The sequence below is a fragment of the Pongo abelii genome, chromosome 2 (assembly GCF_028885655.2).
Source record: "Pongo abelii isolate AG06213 chromosome 2, NHGRI_mPonAbe1-v2.0_pri, whole genome shotgun sequence".
Taxonomy (NCBI): Eukaryota; Metazoa; Chordata; class Mammalia; order Primates; family Hominidae; genus Pongo; species Pongo abelii.
This window is the reverse complement of record NC_085928.1, coordinates 207,789,186-207,808,838: the sequence shown is the minus strand read 5'-3', so window position 1 is coordinate 207,808,838 and position 19,653 is coordinate 207,789,186. Positions and strand designations below refer to the sequence as shown.

Genomic DNA, 19,653 nt, shown 5'->3' with positions numbered 1-19,653 from the left:
GGCATCACACTACCTCATCTCAAAATATACTGTAAAGCTTTAGTAATTTAAACAGCATGGTACTGGCATAAAAACAGACATATTGACCAATGGAACAGAATAGAGAGCCTGGAAATAACTTCATGTATTTACAGTCAATTGATCTTTGACAAAGTTGCCAAGAAGACACAATGTGGAAAGCACAGTCTCTTCAATAAATGGTGTTGGGAAAAGTGGATATTGACATACAGAAGAAAGAAATTGCACCCTTATCTCATACAATATATAAAAACCAAATCAGAATGTATTAGACTGAAGAGCTGAAACTGGTAAAACTACTAGAAGAAAACATGGGGAAAAGCTCTATTCTATTGATCTAAGCAATGACTTTTTTGGATGTGACCCCTAAACCATAGGCAGAGTAGAATGGTGGTTGCCAGGGGACATGGTGTGTGTAGGGAAAATGGGATAACACTGGCCAAAGGTTACAAGTCAGAGTTAGACAGGATGAACAAGTATTTTACAGCACAGTGACTATAGTTAATAATAATATTGTGGGCCGGGTGTCGTGGCTCACATCTGTAATCCCAGCACTTTAGGAGGCTGAGGTGGGTGCATCACAAGGTCAGGAGTTCAAGACCAGCCTGACCAACATGGTGAAACCCCATTTCTACTAAAAATACAAAAATTAGCCAGGAGTGGTGGCGCAAGCCTGTAATCCCAGCTACTCGGGAGGCTGAGGCAGGAGAATTGCTTGAACCCAGGAGGTGGAGGTTGCAGTGAGCCAAGATTGTGCCACTGCACTCCAACCTAGGTGACACAGCGAGACTCCATCTCAAAAATAAATAAATAAATAGTAACATTGTGTAGACTTGAAATTGCTAAAGAGCAGATTTTAAATGTTCTTTCCATCAAAAAATGATAAATACGTGAGGTTATGGATACTTTAATTAGCTGAAAGTAATTCCTTCACAACTTTTAGATCTACCAGGACATTACATTGTGAACTATAAATATACATAACTTCTATTTGCCAATTATATCTCAATAATCCTAGAAAATAAAATAAAGGAGAAAAAAGTTGCATTATGTTTCGAAAGCTTATCCACATTGTTTCATGTAGCTCTCTGTCATCCTTTGTCAGTAATGTGACATTCCATTGTGCAAATATATATAACTTATAAAATATTTTTTAAATGAGGTCATTTTGGAGAAGCTCAGGAGGAAGCAACAAAAAGGGAGGGAGAAATGTCAAATGATATGAGAACTTAAGGGGGAAAAGGGAAGGAAGAGAAAGATGAAGGCTAAACCCTTGTGTAGGAAGACATAGTCAATGCTTCAGCAGGGACTTCAGTGGAGATGCTGAATACAGCTTCTGATGTCATGATGCTATCACATGTAAATGGAGAGACAGACTCCTCGTCTCAGAAACCAAAGAAATCTAGACTCCTAAATCTGTAATAGCAGGAAGAACCCTCACTGTAACAGGCTTGCCTCTGAATTTCCCAGGCCTCATTGCTGCCTTTCATTCTCCTCTTCCCAGTCTGGAAACATATTTCCACCCTTCTTCGTTTGACTGCTTTATCAGACCTTCAGGGCTCAGCCCAGGGTTTACTCTCTTATGGCCTATCAAGTTAGACTTAAATTATCTGTTTCTATTGACCTTCTTCACTTAACTCTAAGTTTCTTGAAGGCAAGAGCTGTGCCATATTCATCTTTGTATTCATCTGTGAATAGATGGTATTAAATATTGCTTGAACTGAACTGAACTGAACTGATAGAAGAATTGAGCCTTTCTTGTCCTTAAGGCTTTCACATTTCCTACTTCAAAGCAAGCAATTTTTTTTTTTTTTTAAGAGTTTCGCTCTTGTTGCCCAGGCTAGAGTGCAATGGCGCGATAAGCAATCTTTTCATTGATAACTGAGCTTGGTGCATTGACCAATCTGTAGGGCCTCTGGAGACCCAGGCTCCCTCTACAGCCACCAAGGGCATTATCCATCAGCGTTATCCTCAATAGCATCCTATACGGACCCATTGGACAGGAGGGATTTCTTTGGGGCAGAGGGACTGATGCAGTAATGCTGCTGCTAATGCTCACTCTGGACTGGCTAAAAGAGTTTGTTATTCCTGCAATAAATCTCTGATCTAATCATGTCCCTGGAAAGCTATCTTTTACATTAAAGAAGACTGGAGTCAAGGATTTTAAAGTGCAGGGCACAATGGCTCACACCTGTAATCCCAGCACTTTGGGGGGCCGAGGCGGGTGGATCTCCTGAGGTCAGGAGTCCGAGACCAGCCTGGCCAACATGGCGAAAAATTAGCCGGGTGTGGTGATGGGTGCCTGTAATCCCAGCTACTGGAGAGGCTGAGGCAGGAGAATCGCTTGAACCCAGGAGGCGCAGGTTGCAGTGAGGCAAGATCGCTCCACTGCACTCCAGCCTGGGCGACAGAGTCAGACTCCATCTCAAAAAATAAAAAATTTAAAAAAAAAAGAATTTTAAAGCACTCTCCTCCTAAGGAATGGTGATTTCTGGAGTAAAAACTTTCTCTGAATAGGAGTTTCCGTTGATCACTCCTGCACCAGCCTTCTCTCCATGACCAAATTCATAAGGCACTCAGCGAGACTCTGTGCTCAGAGCCCAGTTGCAACACACAGTACAACTATGCTGACCATGCCAAATACTTTGGCTTTGCAGAATAGATCTATTAACCCCAGCAACGTGGTTGTGTTCCTCAAGCGATCCTAGCCTAAAAAAAGACATGTGAATAGCCTGACCTCAGAGTCACCCTGGCCTGAGCTTGCCCTCAACCTGATCTGAACTTCCTGGCACTTGGGACCAGAACAATAGCAGTCACACCTGAGTTTCCAGTATAAGGTCACAATGCAAAGAAGAGAATCAAAAACACTGGTCCAAGAAGATCTTCCAAATCCCTTCCTAAATGAAGTGGTTAGATCAGAGATTTATGTTTGAGTTTTTATTCTCTCCTGATTTGTTCGCAATTAACTTGCAAAGCTGTGTTAATAGACAGCTTCATGAACAGAGATCCCAGAGGTTAGAGACCAATAAGAATTGTACAGTATTGCATCATTTCCTTGGGAAATTCTTCAAATTAAGCCACTAGCTGCATTCTTTTCTGGCTCAATTTAGGGTCACCAAACCATAGAACAAGAATGATTCACCAAATAAACTTTTGCTTTTCCTTTTCTGGTGCTTCATTTAACTGCTTTATGCCTCAGAGTAAAGCCATTATAATGGCATTATCCTTCTAATGAGGAAGAGTGCAATGCTTTCCTGATGTTAATACCCAGAATTATGCAGTGTTTAAAAGCCACCATGACTTTGGGGAATACTCACTAAGTTTTCTATTGCAAATACCCTAGTCACATTGAAAATGAATGAGTGTAATTCTTTTGGTGTTTTTAAAAAACGTACAATTCTTTTAACAAATCATAGTTCCCAAAAGGAATAAGAATGGTTCATTAGCAGTACTAATGAAAATTCCATCTTCAGTAAAACTTAGCAGAATATCATTCCCTGTAACAAAATGTTTTCAGACACTTTGTTTGCCAACTTTATTAATGGAGAACTTTGTGGTCTAGATTAGAAAACTGAAGATAATTGAAAGAGAAAGAAAGAGAAACCATACTAGGCAAGTAGTTATATGTATCATTTAAAAAATAATGGTTCTAACAATAGTGTCACAAATCTTCAGAGGTACTGAGAAATTTTTTAAAAAATAAAAAAGTGGCATATAAACATTATTCTTAGTAAAATTCTTTTCCAGGCATTATATTTATTGCTGAGGTGTTCTCTTCATCCACTCGTTCATGTTTAACCAAGGAACCTTGAGAAATTTGAAGTTGTTTGCCTGCTACAGACCATAAACAAAGACTGAAGATTTGAATTTTCAAGTCCCAAGGCTTCAGCTTTGCGATTTCCTTCTCAGACAAACTTTCCTAGAGAAATAGAATTTGTTTTAGTTCCTGGCTCATAGTAGTTGCATCATACATATTAGTTGAGTGAATGACCTGATGAATAAGGCTTTTATTAAAGTAGCAGACTAAACAATTTTTCTGTCCGTTTTTAGGAACTTTCCCTGTCTGTGGAAGTAAGTGATGACCACCTGAATGAGAACAGAGGCTATTTATACAGAGCTTGCTACAGCGAGGGACTGAGCCACCATCACTTGCATTTGGCAGAGGCTCAAAGGCTGGCAGAGGAGTAGGAAAGCTTTATAATTAGAAGGAGAAGAGAAAAGGAGATCCTCAGGTATGGAAAAGCTGGAGGCAAGATAACTAGAAGCAAGGCATTTTGTATGATTGATTTGGGGAGAATATTTGGCTTTCTCTAATTGGCCTTGAGTTGAAAGATGGCAAAAATTAGGGAAGCTGGGCCAGGCGCGGTGGCTCACACCTGTAATCCCAGCACTTTGGGAGGCCGAGGCGGGCGGATCACGAGGTCAGGAGATCGAAACCATCCTGGCTAACATGGTGAAACCCCGTCTCTACTAAAAATACAAAAAAATTAGCCGGGCGTGGTGGCGGGCGCCTGTAGTCCCAGCTACTCAGGAGGCTGAGGCAGGAGAATGGCGTGAACCCGGGGGGCGGAGCTTGCAGTGAGCCGAGATCACGCCACTGCACTCCAGCCTGGGCGACAGAGCAAGACTCCGTCTCAAAAAAAAAAAAAAAAAAAAATGAGGGAAGCTGGCAGTCATTGACCAAGTTCTGATTATTTTAGGCCAATTACTGCAGTGGTTGTTGTCTGATTTCCTGGGTTGCTTGCTGCAGAGGTTGTGGATCACAGAGTTCTGTTGTCATATATGGTCTGGTGTGTATTCAGTCTTTCATCATATATAGCAATTTCTTGAATTACTTTCTCATCCCAATCCCCCTTGACATTTCAAAATGTAGTGGCACGCAAAGGGACTTACCAACTTGTTTAAATCCATTCGTTTTTGTTTGTCTGTTTTGAGAAGGAGTCTTGCTATGTCGCCCAGCCTGGAGTGCAGTAGCGCCATCTCAGCTCACTGCAACCTCTGCCTGCCGGGTTCAAGCAATTCTCATGCCTCAGCCTCCAGAGTAGCTGGGATTACAGGTAGCTGCCACCATGCCCAGTTCATTTTTGTATTTTTAGTAGAGACAGGGTTTCACGATGTTGACCAGGCTGGTCTTGAACTCTTGACCTCAGGTGATCCACCTGCCTCAGCCCCTCAATCACGCATGCTGGGATTACATGCGTGAGCCACTGTGCCCAGCCTAAATAGTGATTTTACATGGAGTTTTGTCATTAGGAGAAGGAAGAAACTTGACTTTTTCACTGTAAGAGGATCTTCTATTTGTTTCTAGGAATTTTAGGGACTCACATACATACTAAATTTGGAAAGGTTCTGAGAAGTAATTTTAAAATTGTCTATAGGCAGAACCACATTTAAATCTTCCCAGTGAGGCTGGGTGCAGTGGCTCATGCCTCTAGACCTGGCTAATTTTTGTATTTTTAGTAGAGATGGGGTTTTATCATGTTGACCAGGCTGGTCTTGAACTCCTAACCTCAAGTGATCCACCCACTTTGGCCTCCCAAAGTGCTGGGATTACAGTCATGAGCCACCATGTCCAGCCTCATGATGAAAGACTTCTCAAAATGTCTGGTGACCCTCCGTTGGCTCCTCCTGTTGAAAGCTGAGCTGATTGGAGGCTCTGTGTATATTTGAGATATTTGAGAGGCTCATTGATTGGTCTGCATTCTTTTTTTTTTTTTTTTTGACAGATTCTCACTCTGTCGCCCAGGCTGGAGTGGAGTGGCTCGATCTCAGCTCACTGCAACCTCCGCCTCCTGGGTTTAAGTGATTCTCCTGCCTCAGCCTCCTGAGTAGCTGGGACTACAGGTGCCCACCACCACGCCCGGCTCATTTTTGTACTTTTAGTAGAGATGGGGTTGCACCATATGGGCCAGGCTGGTCTCGAACTCCTGACCTCAGGTGATCCGCCCACCTCAGCCTCCCAAAAGTGCTGGCATTACAGGCCGTGCCTGGCCTGGTCTGCATTCTTGAAGGGCAATAAAATGACCAGCTTGACATTTTTTTTTTAAGCAGCTTTATTGAGATATACAACTCACATACCATACAATACACCCATTTAAACTGTACAGTTCAATGGCTTTTAGTATATTCACAGAATTGTGCATCCAAAACCACTGTTAATTTTAGAACATTTTTATTAAAATAAAAAAACCTCATTCCTTAGCCCTCACCTTCCAACCCCTTCCATCCCATGCTCCTCAACCCTAGGCAACAACTAATCTACTTTTTCTCTCTACAGATTTGCCTTTTCTGGATATGTCATCTAAATGGAATTTGCGGTATGTGGTCTTTTGTAACTTGCTTCTTTTACTCAGCATAATGTTTTCAAGGTTCACTCATGTCATAGCATGTATCAGTACTTCATTTCTTCATTTTGCTGAATAATATTATGTTACATGGGCGTACCAATTTTATTTTTCCATTTACCAATTCATGGGTGTTTGTGTTGTTTCCACTTTCTAGCTATTACAAACAATGTTGTTATGAACATTTGTGTATACACACGTGTTTTCAGTTGTCTTTGGTGTATACCTAGGAGTGGAATTGTCACATCCTATAGAAACTATATGTTCAAGTGTTCAAAAAACTCCCAGACTGTTTTCCAAAGTGGATGCACCATTTTACTGTCCCAGCAGCAGTGTATGGGGGTTCTGATTTCTCCACATCCTTTGCAGTGCTTGTTATGATGGTAACAGCTATGTCTTTTTGATCAGAGCCATCTTTGTGGGTGTGAAGTCTATCTCACTGTGGTTTTGATTTGCATTTTTCTGATGGCTTAGCATTTCGTTGTAAGCCTTCCAACTATGAGTATCTACTGATCTTTCTGAGGCAATTCCATTTTTCTCTCTGAAGCGTACTCCCAGCTATGGCTAGCAGGAAGAAGGAGATGGGTGTGAGGGAGTTATCTCTGTTTAATACGCAGATTTTCCCTTAGTTTCCTGTACTATAACGCACCACCATCTTCCTCTGAGTCTAGTAGTTCCAAATCTAAAACTTCTCTTATTCTCCAGTAAATCAAATTCTTGCCTTTTGGAGGAGTGAGGGAAGATGGTCACCGGTCCGAATATGTGGGAGCCTGAGCATCTAAATTCTTTTTTTTTTTTTTTTTTTTTTTTTGAGATGGAGTCTTGCTCTGTCACCCAGGCTGGAGTGCAGTGGCACGATCTCAGCTCACTGCAACCTCTGCCTCCCGGGTTCATGCAATTCTCCTGCCTCAGCCTCCTGAGTAGCTGGGATTACAGATGGGCACCACCATGCCTGGCTAACTTTTGTAGTTTTAATAGAGATGAGTTTCACCATGTTGGTAAGGCTGGTCTCAAACTCCTGACCTCAAGCAATCCACCTGCCTTGGGCTCCCAAAGTGCTGGGATTACAGTTGTGAGCCACCGCTCCTAGCCACTCCTTTTTATTAAGGATGGAGGAACAAGTTTCTCTTTGTTCTAATATTTTTGGAGTGTTTTTCCAAGAGAAAAAAAGAATAGAGATACAGCTTTATTCTGCTCTTTTGAACCCAAGCTTCTCCAAATTATTATGGTACCATTTCTTATTAAATATTTGCTTCTCTCTTATTCTTAAATTGCTTTGTTCATCTTCATTAGTAATTGGTAATGGCCCATCCCTTTTAAATTTTTGACTTATTGTCTCCTACTCCCTTTGAGCTTGGCTTTGTTTATTCATGTGGAAATGATATCCAACTTGGGAAAATTTTGCAGGATTTTTAAAAAGCATATTTGGAAAAGTTTCTTCAACTGCTGCCCAATTTATTTATAAAAGGCAGAAGATGCTTTAATCATAAATATTTAATCTCAGTTGATAAAATTGTCTTGGGAAGAAATTAATTTAATCTAAAGAAAATTTAAATAGCAAGATTTAAATGATTCATTATCGTTACCGTTCTTGTGAGTGTAAAACAGAAGAAAATAATAAAGGAATTTAGGGTTATACAACATGAGGAATAGGAAAATGACAGCCCTAGTGAGTGTCACTTCCCAAAAATGAAAGACTGGCACACAGGTCTTTGTTTTGGAAGGTTGTGACAGTTTTCCATCCTAAATGAGATTGGTCACTGGACACAGTCCACATATAATTATGAAGAATCTTGTGGCTTCTCCACTTACCAGAATTCTATTCAGGTCACATCTCAGAAATGGAATACAAATGACTTCCTAAAATTCTAATAGCATTTCTTCAAATTCCAATTAAGTTTCCAAGTTTATGTTCTCTACCTACATAAGGATAATCTGACTGAAGGGCCCTGGCCAAAGCCTTCTGTGAACAGACAATGGTCATTCTCTTGGCAGGGGGTGGGGTGAAGAGGTTGTTTCATGTAAGGAGATTTTAGTATAATCCTGAGGATTTCCATATGGGATCCTATGGTTCTGTCAATACCACAAGTTCTTCAAAAGCAGAAAAGCAAATTTGGTTAAACTCAGAAACGTATCTCTAGAAAAGATTACTAATTTCTCCTTACCCCCAGCCCCTTCTCTCTAAAAGAAAGATGGATTGTTTTGGAAATGTCAGTAGCTTTCTGCCATCAGGGAAAAGTCCTCTGATAATTGTGTGCTGACGTTGTCTGGGAGCTCTTCTGGAGTTTATTTCACATGCTTCTCAAACATGGGGATGGGAGTTGATGGGATCTAAGGGCACTTCCAGTTTGGATGTCCCGTCATCTAGAAAACCTCTCTCATACTCAAGGAAATGAAATGAAGGAGAGAAGGAAGCTATAGAGTATTTTAAATATATACCTTTGCATTAAAAAGAAACCCAAAAAACTCCGAAACAAAAAACCAACTCATTTAGTTATAACATACCACCAGGGTGCGGATATATATTTCTTCAAGGTCCTATTTCCATCAAAACTATCTCCACTGTTAAAGGCATTCAAATATATGACAAGTATACTGTATAACAGACTAGCCCAATACTTGTGCCTTATTTTATCTGAGTCTCGCTCAGCCTCTCTCTTTTCTCTTTCACTTAGTCTTTCTCTTTCTGTCTCTCTCTGTCTCCCTCACACACACGTATACACCACTCTGTGCCCAGTGTTTTGTTTTGTGTAATTTAGAAAAGGAGCCAAGTAGAGAAAAAGCAGCATAGATTAGTTGAAGAAACAATGAACTAATGTTCAGCCTAGCTCCAGCCAGCTGTGGTGTCCTAAACCAAGTTATCTCAGTTCTTCTTCTTCTGTGCCCTCCTTTGCAAAGTGGGAGATCATAACTAATGAGTTTATCTTATAGGTTGCTGTGGACCTGCAGTGAGTTAAATCTGTCTTTGAACACTGTATGAGGGGCTATACCACTCTCCGGATAGACCAGTTTACATGGGAGGCAGTTATTAGTCCTATACTGATTTAGTACTCCATTATACCGTAATCCAGGAAACTTAGGGTGGCTCTTCCATTAAAAAGCATTAGCTCAGTGCCTAACTGCCCATCATGGAGATGGCAAACTGTCCACATTTTAAAGGGAATTGGTTTCAACCTGTAGCTTTTATTCTGTTAAGAATGATCTATGAGAAAGAGATCAGTCTCGGTACCACTAAAACTGGGTAGCATGAATTCTTGATGTAGACTAAAGGGTGCTAATACCATTTCAGTATTCAGCAGGGACTCAGGTTTCAACAGCTTAGAACTGTGGTCTCAGAGGTCACCTAGTTCAACCTTACGTCCTGGGTATCTACCACCCTCTGACACAGAATCCTTGCTGGCTTCATTCAGCACCTTCCCGATTAAAAAAAAAAAAAAAAATTTCCACTACCTTGAGGCAGCTCTTCGGAATTTTGGACAGTTTCTGACAACTCATGTTAAGGAAGAACTTCCTGTGTTTGTCCATTGGTTGAATTTTCATCCATTGACTGTACTTGCCCACTGGGCACACAGAATAAGCCTGTTTGACGACTGCAGCTCCCTGGAGACTTCTGTTTTTCCAATGAAGGCCCTAGATTCTACAGTTGTTTCCTGATTGCTGTGGTTACTCTCTTCTTTCCAGATGCTGGTTTGTTTAGATTCCTTTAAAAGTGTGCTGCTAAGCAATGCCCCCTAGGCTCTCATGGAGGTCTGACCAATATGGCCACTTTCAACATACTTGACACTGTTCCTCTTCTTGCAGCCTAAGCTGGCATAAGCTTTTTTGACAGCATTAAATCCTTTCCTTTTAGTGATTGCCTTGGCACAGGCAGCATGCTGCTACTCTGCTGGAGTGAAAGCAAAAGATGCAGTGGAGTCTGGCAGGACCTGGACACCTTCATAGATTTATAAGCTGGGGCCTGGATGGAGGAGAAGACAAAGACAGAGATGTGAAGCTGCAAAGGTGGCTTGGGCAGGATGGTTGGGAAGGGAAGGGTTGGAACTTAGAGACAGTATCTTTGACATTGACTCTCTGACATTTCAATAAAAGAATGGAAAATCTGAGCCTTTCCCCGTGGTCTTTTGACTCCGAAGCCTTCTAAGCTCTTCAAAAGGCAAGTTAACTTGGAGCTGGAAAGTGAACAGCTTTACCTACTAGTATTTTGTTGAAGTCACTTCTTCTATTCATCTATCTAACTATCGATAGACAGACAGACAGATAGGATAGATAGATAGATCGATCGATCGATCGATCGATAGATATACTGTGTGTGTATATATATATATATTTAATGAGGAAGTTGGAAAGTTAGATCCAATATTGTGTCCTATTCAATGGCAGCTGCTCACTGCACAAAGTAAGGAACACTTTGAGGGAATAAAAGTTGCTTAGACAAATCCAGATGTCAGGGCTGGGTGCAGTGGCTCACACCTGTAATCCCAGCACTTCGGGAGGCTGAGGCGGGTGGATCACGAGCTCAGGAGATCGAGACCATCCTGGCCAACACGGTGAAACCCCGCTTCTACTAAAATACAAAAAATTAGCTGGGCATGGTGGCACATGCCTATAGTCCCAGCTACCCGGGAGGCTGAGGCAGGATAATAGCTTGAACCCGGGAGGCAGAGGTTGCAGTGAGCCGAGATCGTACCACTGTACTCCAGCCTGGCAACAGAGCAAGACTCTGTCTAAAAAAAAAAAAGAAAAATCCAGATGTCATTGATTTGTATGTTGTGATGATGTGGTAGCCAGCTCCAAGAAGATGGCCTCCAGTGAGTCTTACTTTCTGGTATTCATGTCCTTGAGGCTGATCTAAGTAACTGATTGGATATTATGGAAATGATGGAGTATGCAATGGTCTGAATGTTTGTGTCCTTCTTAAACTAATATGTTGAAATCTTCACCTTCAAAGTGATCATATTAAGAGATGAGGCTTTTGGGAGGTGATTAGGTCTTGAAAGTGGAGCTCTTCTAAATGGGATTAGAGCCTTTATAAAAGATGCCAGATACAGCTTGTTAGTCCCTTGCACCATGGGAAGATGCAGCAAGAAGGCTCCATTCATGAGGAATGGGGCTCTTACCAGACACTGAATCTCTTGGTGTTTTTTTTTTTTTTTTTTTTAAGACAGAGTCTTGCTCTGTCGCCCAGGCTAGAGTGCAGTGGCGCGATCTTGGCTCACTGCAACCTCCGCCTCCCGAGTTCAAGCAATTCTCTGTCTCAGCCTCCTGAATAGCTGATTACAGGTGCCTGTCACCATGCCTGGCTAATTTTTATATTTTTAGTAGAGACGGGGTTTCACAATCTTGGCCAGGCTGGTCTTGAACTCCTGACCTCGTGATCCACCTGCCTCGGCCTCCCAAAGTGCTGGATATTACAGGCATGAGCCACCATGTCTGGCCATTTTTTTTTTTAATTTTGTATTCTCATGACTGTTAGATCTCATCTGATGGTGTTTTGATCTTGGACTACTTAGCCGCTAGAGCTGTGAGTAATTCATTCCTGTTGTTTATAAATCACCCAGTCTAAGGTATTTTGTTATAGCAGCCCAAACAGACTATGACAGAGTGTCACTTTTGAGACTAAGTGATGAAAAGCATTGTGGCTTCTTCTGTCTCGCCGTCTTGAATCACTTGCTCTGTTGGCCGTCAGCCGCTACATCATGAAGACACTCAAGCAGCCCTATAGAAAGGTCTCCATGGTGAGAAACTGAAGCCTCTGCCCAATAGCCAGCATCAGCTTACTAGCTATGTGAATGATCCATGCTGAAAGAGCCTCCCTTAGTCCCCCTGAAGCCTTCAGATGACTGCAGCCCTGGTAGGCTTCTTGAGTGCAACATCATAATGCCCTGAGCCAAAATCACCCAACTATGCCGCTCCTGAATTCCTGACACACAGAAACTGAGATAATGTTTATCGCTGTTTAACTTACTAAGCTAATAAGTTTTAAACTCTTAAGCTTTGAGGAACTTTTTTTTTAATCCAGCAATAAGTAACAAATAAAGATGGGTAGAAAGAAAGAATGAAGAGTAAAGAGCCTTCATTCATTGTTCATATATGTTTATTTGCTAGGCACTTGCTACCGGCACTTTAGGCTAAGGGGTAGAACAAGTGCTAGGTTCACTGCTGCTTTTGTACACTGCTGACAACCAAATAGGGCTGTCACACAGAATGACAAGAAAAAAGGACATGTCCTCTTTCCTCCTCTTCCTCCTTTTTGCTTTTAGGGGAAGGCTAGGATGACATTGAGAACTCACACAAATTTTGTTTTTGACTCCTCAGTGTCCCCTGGGAAAAGGTGCATTGGCCTTTGTGTACTTGCTACGAGGCTGTGTATCCTTGAGAGCAGGACTTGGATCTTATTTATTTCTATCCCCGTTTCCTAGCAAGTGAACATAGATGAACAATAAATGTTATCAAGGGAGAGGGCAAATTTCCCTCCCTCTTTCTCCTGAATTCTGAAGAGATTCCATTCTTAGAATGGTTTCTTACTGCAACCATCCCATTCACAGTCCATCAACGAAGTCTTGAGAGTATCATGCATGTCATGAGCCACTTTCACTACTAAATAAATTCCGTCCCTCTGTTAAGTTCCTGGCTTTTAGGACACCCCTGCCTTCAGGACCGTTTGACCCTTCTATCCCATTTTCTCTATGCAATGTTGCTTTAACTGTTGTTCAAGATCCCAGGATGCTTGATCCGGGAAAGCACAGAGGTCTGCTGCCAACATACCAACATACCTCTCTGTCAAGTTGTCCAAAATCACAATAGAAAGAGCCCTGGACTAGAGCTAGGAGACCTGAGTTCTCGGCTGCTCTGTTACTGATTAGCGTCTACGTCCTTGGACAAGTTGCTTCCCTTTTCTGGACCTCGGTTCCTTGTCCTAGATAGGTTCTAAAGTCGGTGGGTCCTTACAGTAAGTTAGGATTCCAAGGTGCAATCCAAAAGTAAAACCAGTGGTCAGTATACCTCTGAGTAGCTGTTAAGGTTCCAATACGAGGTTCCTCGGCCTTCCCTTTAGTAGCCAATGGATACGGCCTCAGTCAGAGGCCGTCAGGTTTACTGGGAAGAGCCTTCCGGTTTTGAAAGACAGGATCTCCGGGTTTCCAGTTCTGTCACTCACTCGGGGTAACTTTGGGCAAATTCTCTCTGGACCTCCGAATAGGGAGGTCCTTGTCACCCAGAGGAGGTTCGGAGACCTGGGCAGTGACTCGGAGAGCTTCCCGAGATTCCCCTTCTATAACCTGGGTGGCTCAGGCCGGGAGCGGGGTCCCAGCCGGCCCGTAGTTCCGCCTGGAGGTGCGCACGAAACAAACCTGCAGCGCTGGCCGACGGCGGCTCAGCTTCGGAGGGCGCGACTCCAGGTGAGTTCTTAAAGGGACCGTCAGAGTTTGGGTAACATCTGCGATGCTGACCGGGCTGGGACGCAGGCTTGGAGAAAATGAATGAATGAATGAATGAGCGAATGAATTAACAAACCTTCTCTCCCCACCCTTAAGTATACCATACTTGGAATTAATCACTTAGGCTTAAAAATCTTGTACTATAACCCTCAAACTCCTGCCAAATTAACCAGTGTCTCTATTTCATATGTCCTTCTTTAATGAACCCCCCTCCCCCCAAGCCCATTACTAAGGGACCAATAGTAACTCAACAATCAGCCTGGAGTGGAAGGCAATGCAGAGTTGGCACCCCTCCCCGAACTCCTCCCTCTCCCTCTCCCAGGCCCCGCCCTCCCCGCCCCCTGGGAGGCGCAGTTGGCTCCTCCTTAAGGCGGCTTTTCCCCGGTGGGGATCTACCCCCGGGGTCGCCAGGCGCTGCCTCTGCCTCGGAGTTGGAAACGGCACGTGTTGAGTGAGGTTGAGAGGTGTCTCGGAATGTGCGCCTTGGATCTGGTGTAGGCGAGGTCACGCCTCTCTTCAGACAGCCCGAGCCTTCCCGGCCTGCCGCGTTTAGCTCGGAACTGCGGGACACGCCGGTGGGCTAGGGCAAGGTAAAGGCGGGCTCCTCCAGGGCCACCCCGGGCCACCTGTGGAGTCCGAATGTTAACTCCTTTGTTCTCAGAGCCACTTCAGCGGCCGCCCTTTTAAGCGAAGAGGTTCCCTTAGGATGCTCCCCGGGTACCCCTTCCGTTCCCCAGCCCTCTCCCGACCCGCCTCCCCCTTCCAACCCGAAGGTAGCAGCGCGGGGAGCCCGGGGCTCGGCGCGAGCCGCCTCCTCACTTCCCATTGGCTGAGAGCACTGGGAAAGCGGTCACGTGGGAGCGCGGCAGGCCAGCTCGGAGGCCGCCATCTTGGCGGAAAGTTTGGGGGGAGAGCGGTTGGGGGCGCGGAAGGAGGCGAGGTTCCGGGGGTGGGGCGGCCAGGCTGCAACTGGGCGAGCGGGCCGGGGAGCCGCGGCGAGCGAGGAGGCGGCGCGGCCGAGAAGGAGGACGAGGCCGCGGGGGTGCGGCGGCCCAGGGGAGCTCCTCCCCCGTCCCTTCACCCCCTCCGCTCGGCTCCGCGGGCCCCGGGCGGGGCGGGGGTACGTGGAGCGGAGCCGGGCTGGGGAGCTGCTCCGAGTCTGCCCGGGGCGCACCCCAGTTCCGAGCGCACGCCGCTCGCGGGAACTTTGTGGCGGCGCCGCAGGTGTGGGGGCCCGCGGAGGTGTGCATGCGGAGCGCGAGGGCGTCGCGGAGAGCGGCCGCTGCCCTGTCCGGCCCCCGCTGGAGCAGCCCGGAGGCAGCGAGCAAGGAGAAAGGCAAGCGAGAGGAGGGGGCCCGAGCAGGGCGGGCGGCCAGTCCCGCCGGTCCCCTCTCAGCGCTCTGCGGCCGCTGCTGGCTCAGGGGCCAAGGGTCGGAGCGCTTCACCCGCCCGTACCCAGTAGCAGGTGGGGAGTGTGGATACTTGTGCGGGGCAAGAGGCGGCCTCAGGTCTAGGCTCTTTGGGGAGGGGACGCTTTCGAGGAGAGTTTGGAAGCCGACTTCTGTCTGTTCTTAATTTGGAGGGGTACCCACTCCAAGGAAAAGCTTTGCACATTGACAGACAACTGCTGCGTTTTGAGACTCTTTCTTTGACTTGGTAAAACTTTGGAACGTGGGGTTTTCAAATAGGCTGCGAGGGTTTTCTATTTCGATAGGGGGAAATGCTAGTTTAACATGATTCTATCCGTTTTCCTTTCTGTTGTGTGTTTTTAAAGGTGTGTGCCCTCTTCCTGATTCTGGAGAAAAATGCCGGTCCGGAAGCAAGGTGAGAGTTTATTCCGTAACTCTGTTGTCGATGTCACTTGATTTTCCGTATGTCAGTTTTTTGATTGCCGTTTTAGAATCGTTTGTGTAACTTTGATGAGACAGCACGGTCCTAGCTTTATTGCTTAGGGAATCTAAGCCTCGTATCATTTCAGAAGATGGAAACACGAAAATGTTTGTTAAACTTTCTTAACATTTCTCTAGTGATTAAGGGAGGCAGTTAGCCCCCCCCAACAGATGTCCTAAATAACCCTGAATTGGTGTTTTAGTATTTCACTTTATCATTCTTACTAAGCACTATTCTGTGAGCAACTGTGGGATGCTAAGAATTTGTATTTTGAAATGTTAAAAATTTGGATTATAATGACAAATTGTAGATAATCTGCTTTTGCATATCAGGTAATCTGAAACTATTGCTAATACTTTGATCTTTTACTTTGGCAAACTACCAGTACACATTTATTCCAAACTGCTCACTCTCCTCCGTTTTCTAATGTGATATATGTTTAAATTTTTCTTGTCTTTCTTTAATTTTTTTTATTTTTTGGTCATTCTAAGGAATATGTGTACATGAACATAGTGACATCAATTGACCTGAAGGATTTGCGAAACTATTTAGATGTCATGCAGAATTATTTGCACTAGTATGTGATACTTTTTTTGTAAATAGAGAGTTTTAATCAGGCTCTGCTTTTTCTTCTCAGATACCCAGAGAGCATTGCACCTTTTGGAAGAATATCGTTCAAAACTAAGCCAAACTGAAGACAGACAGCTCAGAAGTTCCATAGAACGGGTTATTAACATATTTCAGAGCAACCTCTTTCAGGCTTTAATAGGTGGGAATTAAAACTTTGTAACTATTATGCCAGCTAGGCTTTATGCTCCTCTCAATTCATTTATTTTAAACTTAAGAAAATGATGTACTTAATTCTCTGAGGCATTCGGTAGCTTGAACATCTTCAGTGAGTTGTGTGTTTTTCATAGGCCGGTATCCTTTCTTAAAATAACTAGTAACCAAAAAACTTTTAGTATTATTTCAGTGGCTTTTGAGAACATTGTTTCACATCTTAATAGCATTAACTATTAAAAGATATTGCACGAATGTTTAAGGACCTAAAAGGTATGACTGAGTTACTGTGAGCTTGTTTCTGTATTTGACTTGTATGTCTCTGAAGTCATTGAAAGTGTGTGAAGGGTTCTGCTGTGTTGAAGAACATTCAGTCCCTTAATATAGACTTCTGTTTGAACTTGGCATTCATGGACCTGGAAAATGATCTTAGAGATGATCTTGTCTAATAACCGTATTTTACAGGCAAGAAAATGGAAAGTTTTATTCTTCATTGTAACTTAATTTGAAGTGGTGCATTGTTTGAAAGAACTGGACAAATAAGAGTCCTGAGTTCTTTTGCCACTAATTGAATGATATATCCCAAGTCATTTAATCTTTTCTGTGCCACCATAGTAGCTGTAGAATGGAGCTGGTGAAAGGGCAGAATGGGTTTAAAGCCTTTTTTAAGTAGATAAATCATTTTTAAAAGCATCATCCAATATTTTGTGTATAATCTCCCATGTATAAAATAAGGTGACTTGTCTGGCTCTTTTGTCCAGGTACCTCAAAAAGTTTGCAAACCACCGAACTAGAAAGTTTGTCTCTTCCAATTCTAAGAATGAAGTTTTTTTTTTTTAGTTATCAGCTATATAACATTTTAACATAAGAAGCCATATATTTAATTGTATTACATTTATTTCTTTGTAACTTCCAGTCAGATACGGCCTTATATCTATCTGTTGATAGAGTAATTGTTGGTGTGATTTGAAGACTACCTTCAAGTCAGTGTGTCCTGTCAAGTATATTATTGATAAATGGATGCTGTCTACTGTTTTAGAATGAAAGATTTTTGTAAAGACCACTTGATGCACCTGAACAATTTTGAAAATTTTAACATTTTAATAGACTTAAAAACATAAGAATACAGAGCACAGTGTAATGAACTGCTTTTTAACTGTTACCTAGCTCCAGAAATTAACATTTTGCCATTTTTGTTTACATTGATGGACATTTTTTACACATTTGAATTTCTGAGGTTTAAGGTGCAAATGGATGATCAAACTGGATTCCTCTGGAAAAACAGCAAAAAGCATTTTTTAGTTTTTTATTTTCTAAATCAACATTGAGCCTAGTAATTTGGTGCGGTTACTGTTGCGAAAAAACATACGTACATATATGTATAGATAGGCAGATAGATAGACTGCAGACTTTTCTTTGTGTGAAGGCTGTAACTTAAGAAAATTAAATCGTTAGTGAAATAACAGAATCTACATTTATGTTTCTGTCTAGATTGGGGATGGGTTTGCTATGTTCAGAGACATTTTTGACCTATTCTGCCTTGCCTGTTTTGAATGTGTCTATTTTTATGTACAATCGAACTTCGATAGAGTTAGCTTTCTTTTCTTTCTTTTTTTTTTTTTTTTTGAGGCACAGTCTCACTCTGTCGCCCAGGCGGGAGTGCAGTGGCGGGATGTCCGCTCACTGCAAGCTCCGCCTCCCAGATTCACACCATTCTCCTGCCTCAGCCTCCTGAGTAGCTGGGACCAAAGGAGCCCGCCACCACGTCCGGCTAATTTTTTTTTTTTTTTGTATTGTGTTTTTAGTAAAGACGGGGTTTCACTGTGTTAGCCAGGATGGTCTCGATCTCCTGACCTCGTGATCCACCCACCTTGGCCTCCCAAAATGTTGGAATTACAGGCGTGAGCCACCGTGTCTGGCCTAGAGTTAGCTTCCTAATTACTAAGTTTATATTTGTGAATCTTCTAATTTCATTGGTTGTGAATTTACTTTGACATTTAGATTTACTTATATTTAATGTTTTATAGGATGTGGTACTATATCAGATTTTGGTGTAAGACAAGTAGTAGATTTTAGGAGTTTTGAGATAGATACGTTTAATAGAGGTTCTGTGTGTTTCCGGTCTATAATTGTTGATACTACGGAATAAATGCGTTCTCTTGTGTTTCCTGAATAACTTTTAATAGTCTGAAGATGTTTAGTCTGATACGATTTTCTTTGTATTTTGCAACTCTACCATTGTTTTGAAACAGTGTCATAAAGGTACTTTAAGCTTATAAATTGCCCTAAGCTAAACCAGTTCATTGTGTCCATAGTGTTTGCAGAAAAATCCGACTCAGAAGACAGAGTGCCACTTACTGAAAGGTTTTTTTCTCTCAGTAAGTGGCACTCTGTCTTCTGAGTTGGTACCTGTGGACCATTGGATTAAAGGAGAACAGGGGTCTTGACCACCTGAGCTGTTTGAAAGTCATTTAGTGCTTAGATTTTTGACTTCCTTAATTTGGAAATCACTTGTTTAGGCCGTAGTGAGTTATCTAGTTATCTGTTTGGGGTGCCGAGTGTCTTTGGATTTTCAGTCTACATTGATCATTTATTGATTGATTCTTTGAACTGCTAGTTTATATTGACTTTTCATGCATTTAAAGAAGTTTGAGTGAGTCTCTAGGGGTTTGGTGTCCCCCCTGTAGTTGATATATAGATTAGGTTCCTGTACTTTTGGATTATTCAGAGGGACAAGCATGTACATACTGTATTATATTTGTTCTAAAATACCAATTTTTAAGTATTTCAATATCTGGTGTATGTCATTTTTAATTGACAGTGTTTCTGTGTTCTGACACATGAAATAGTGCATTTTATAATTGATACTCGCAATTTAATTAAATATAGAAATCATGGGTCTAGTGCTGATAGATATTTGGTAGTATCTGTGAAGGATGGCTTAAAGATTTAAAAATTATTGAAAGCAGAAAAGTTTTTTTACTAACTTTTGAGTTTCAGCTGATAATATTGTTTCTTTAGAGCTGAATATTTAAAGTTGTATCTTAACAAAAGTCCATGAACTGCACATTTGTTTAAAATTTACTCCCAAAACATATCTGGTGATTATTTTTGTATAAAGGAAGATAAAGTCTGCTTAATTTCACTCTGTGATTTAGGTGAGAGCAATTTCAAAACTTGCTTTT

General features: G+C 42.6%; 1 protein-coding gene and 1 long non-coding RNA gene across 10 annotated transcripts in view; both read left to right on the top strand.

The window, feature by feature from the left end:
- The first annotated feature begins 4,046 nt into the window (after nucleotides 1-4,046).
- LOC134761120 (uncharacterized) lies at nucleotides 4,047-10,465 on the top strand. The gene is made up of 3 exons (XR_010139395.1): nucleotides 4,047-4,250; nucleotides 6,296-6,335; nucleotides 10,213-10,465. It is a non-coding gene; the product is annotated as an uncharacterized LOC134761120 (long non-coding RNA).
- A 3,709-nt stretch (nucleotides 10,466-14,174) lies between these two features.
- DLG1 (discs large MAGUK scaffold protein 1) overlaps nucleotides 14,175-19,653 on the top strand; it is a 271,361-nt gene continuing 265,882 nt past the window's right edge. For 6 of the 9 annotated variants that reach the window (XM_024241216.3, XM_024241214.3, XM_024241212.3 and 3 more), the window contains exons 1-3: nucleotides 14,175-14,388; nucleotides 15,573-15,622; nucleotides 16,326-16,457. In XM_024241216.3, coding sequence (XP_024096984.1) covers nucleotides 15,604-15,622; nucleotides 16,326-16,457 — 151 coding nt within the window. In that variant the 5' untranslated portion in view covers nucleotides 14,175-14,388; nucleotides 15,573-15,603. Of the gene's footprint in view, nucleotides 14,389-15,011; nucleotides 15,264-15,300; nucleotides 15,455-15,572; nucleotides 15,623-16,325; nucleotides 16,458-19,653 lie in introns of those variants that run through there. The other 3 variants (XM_024241208.3, XM_024241209.3, XM_054551070.2) reach the window with 3 other exon arrangements.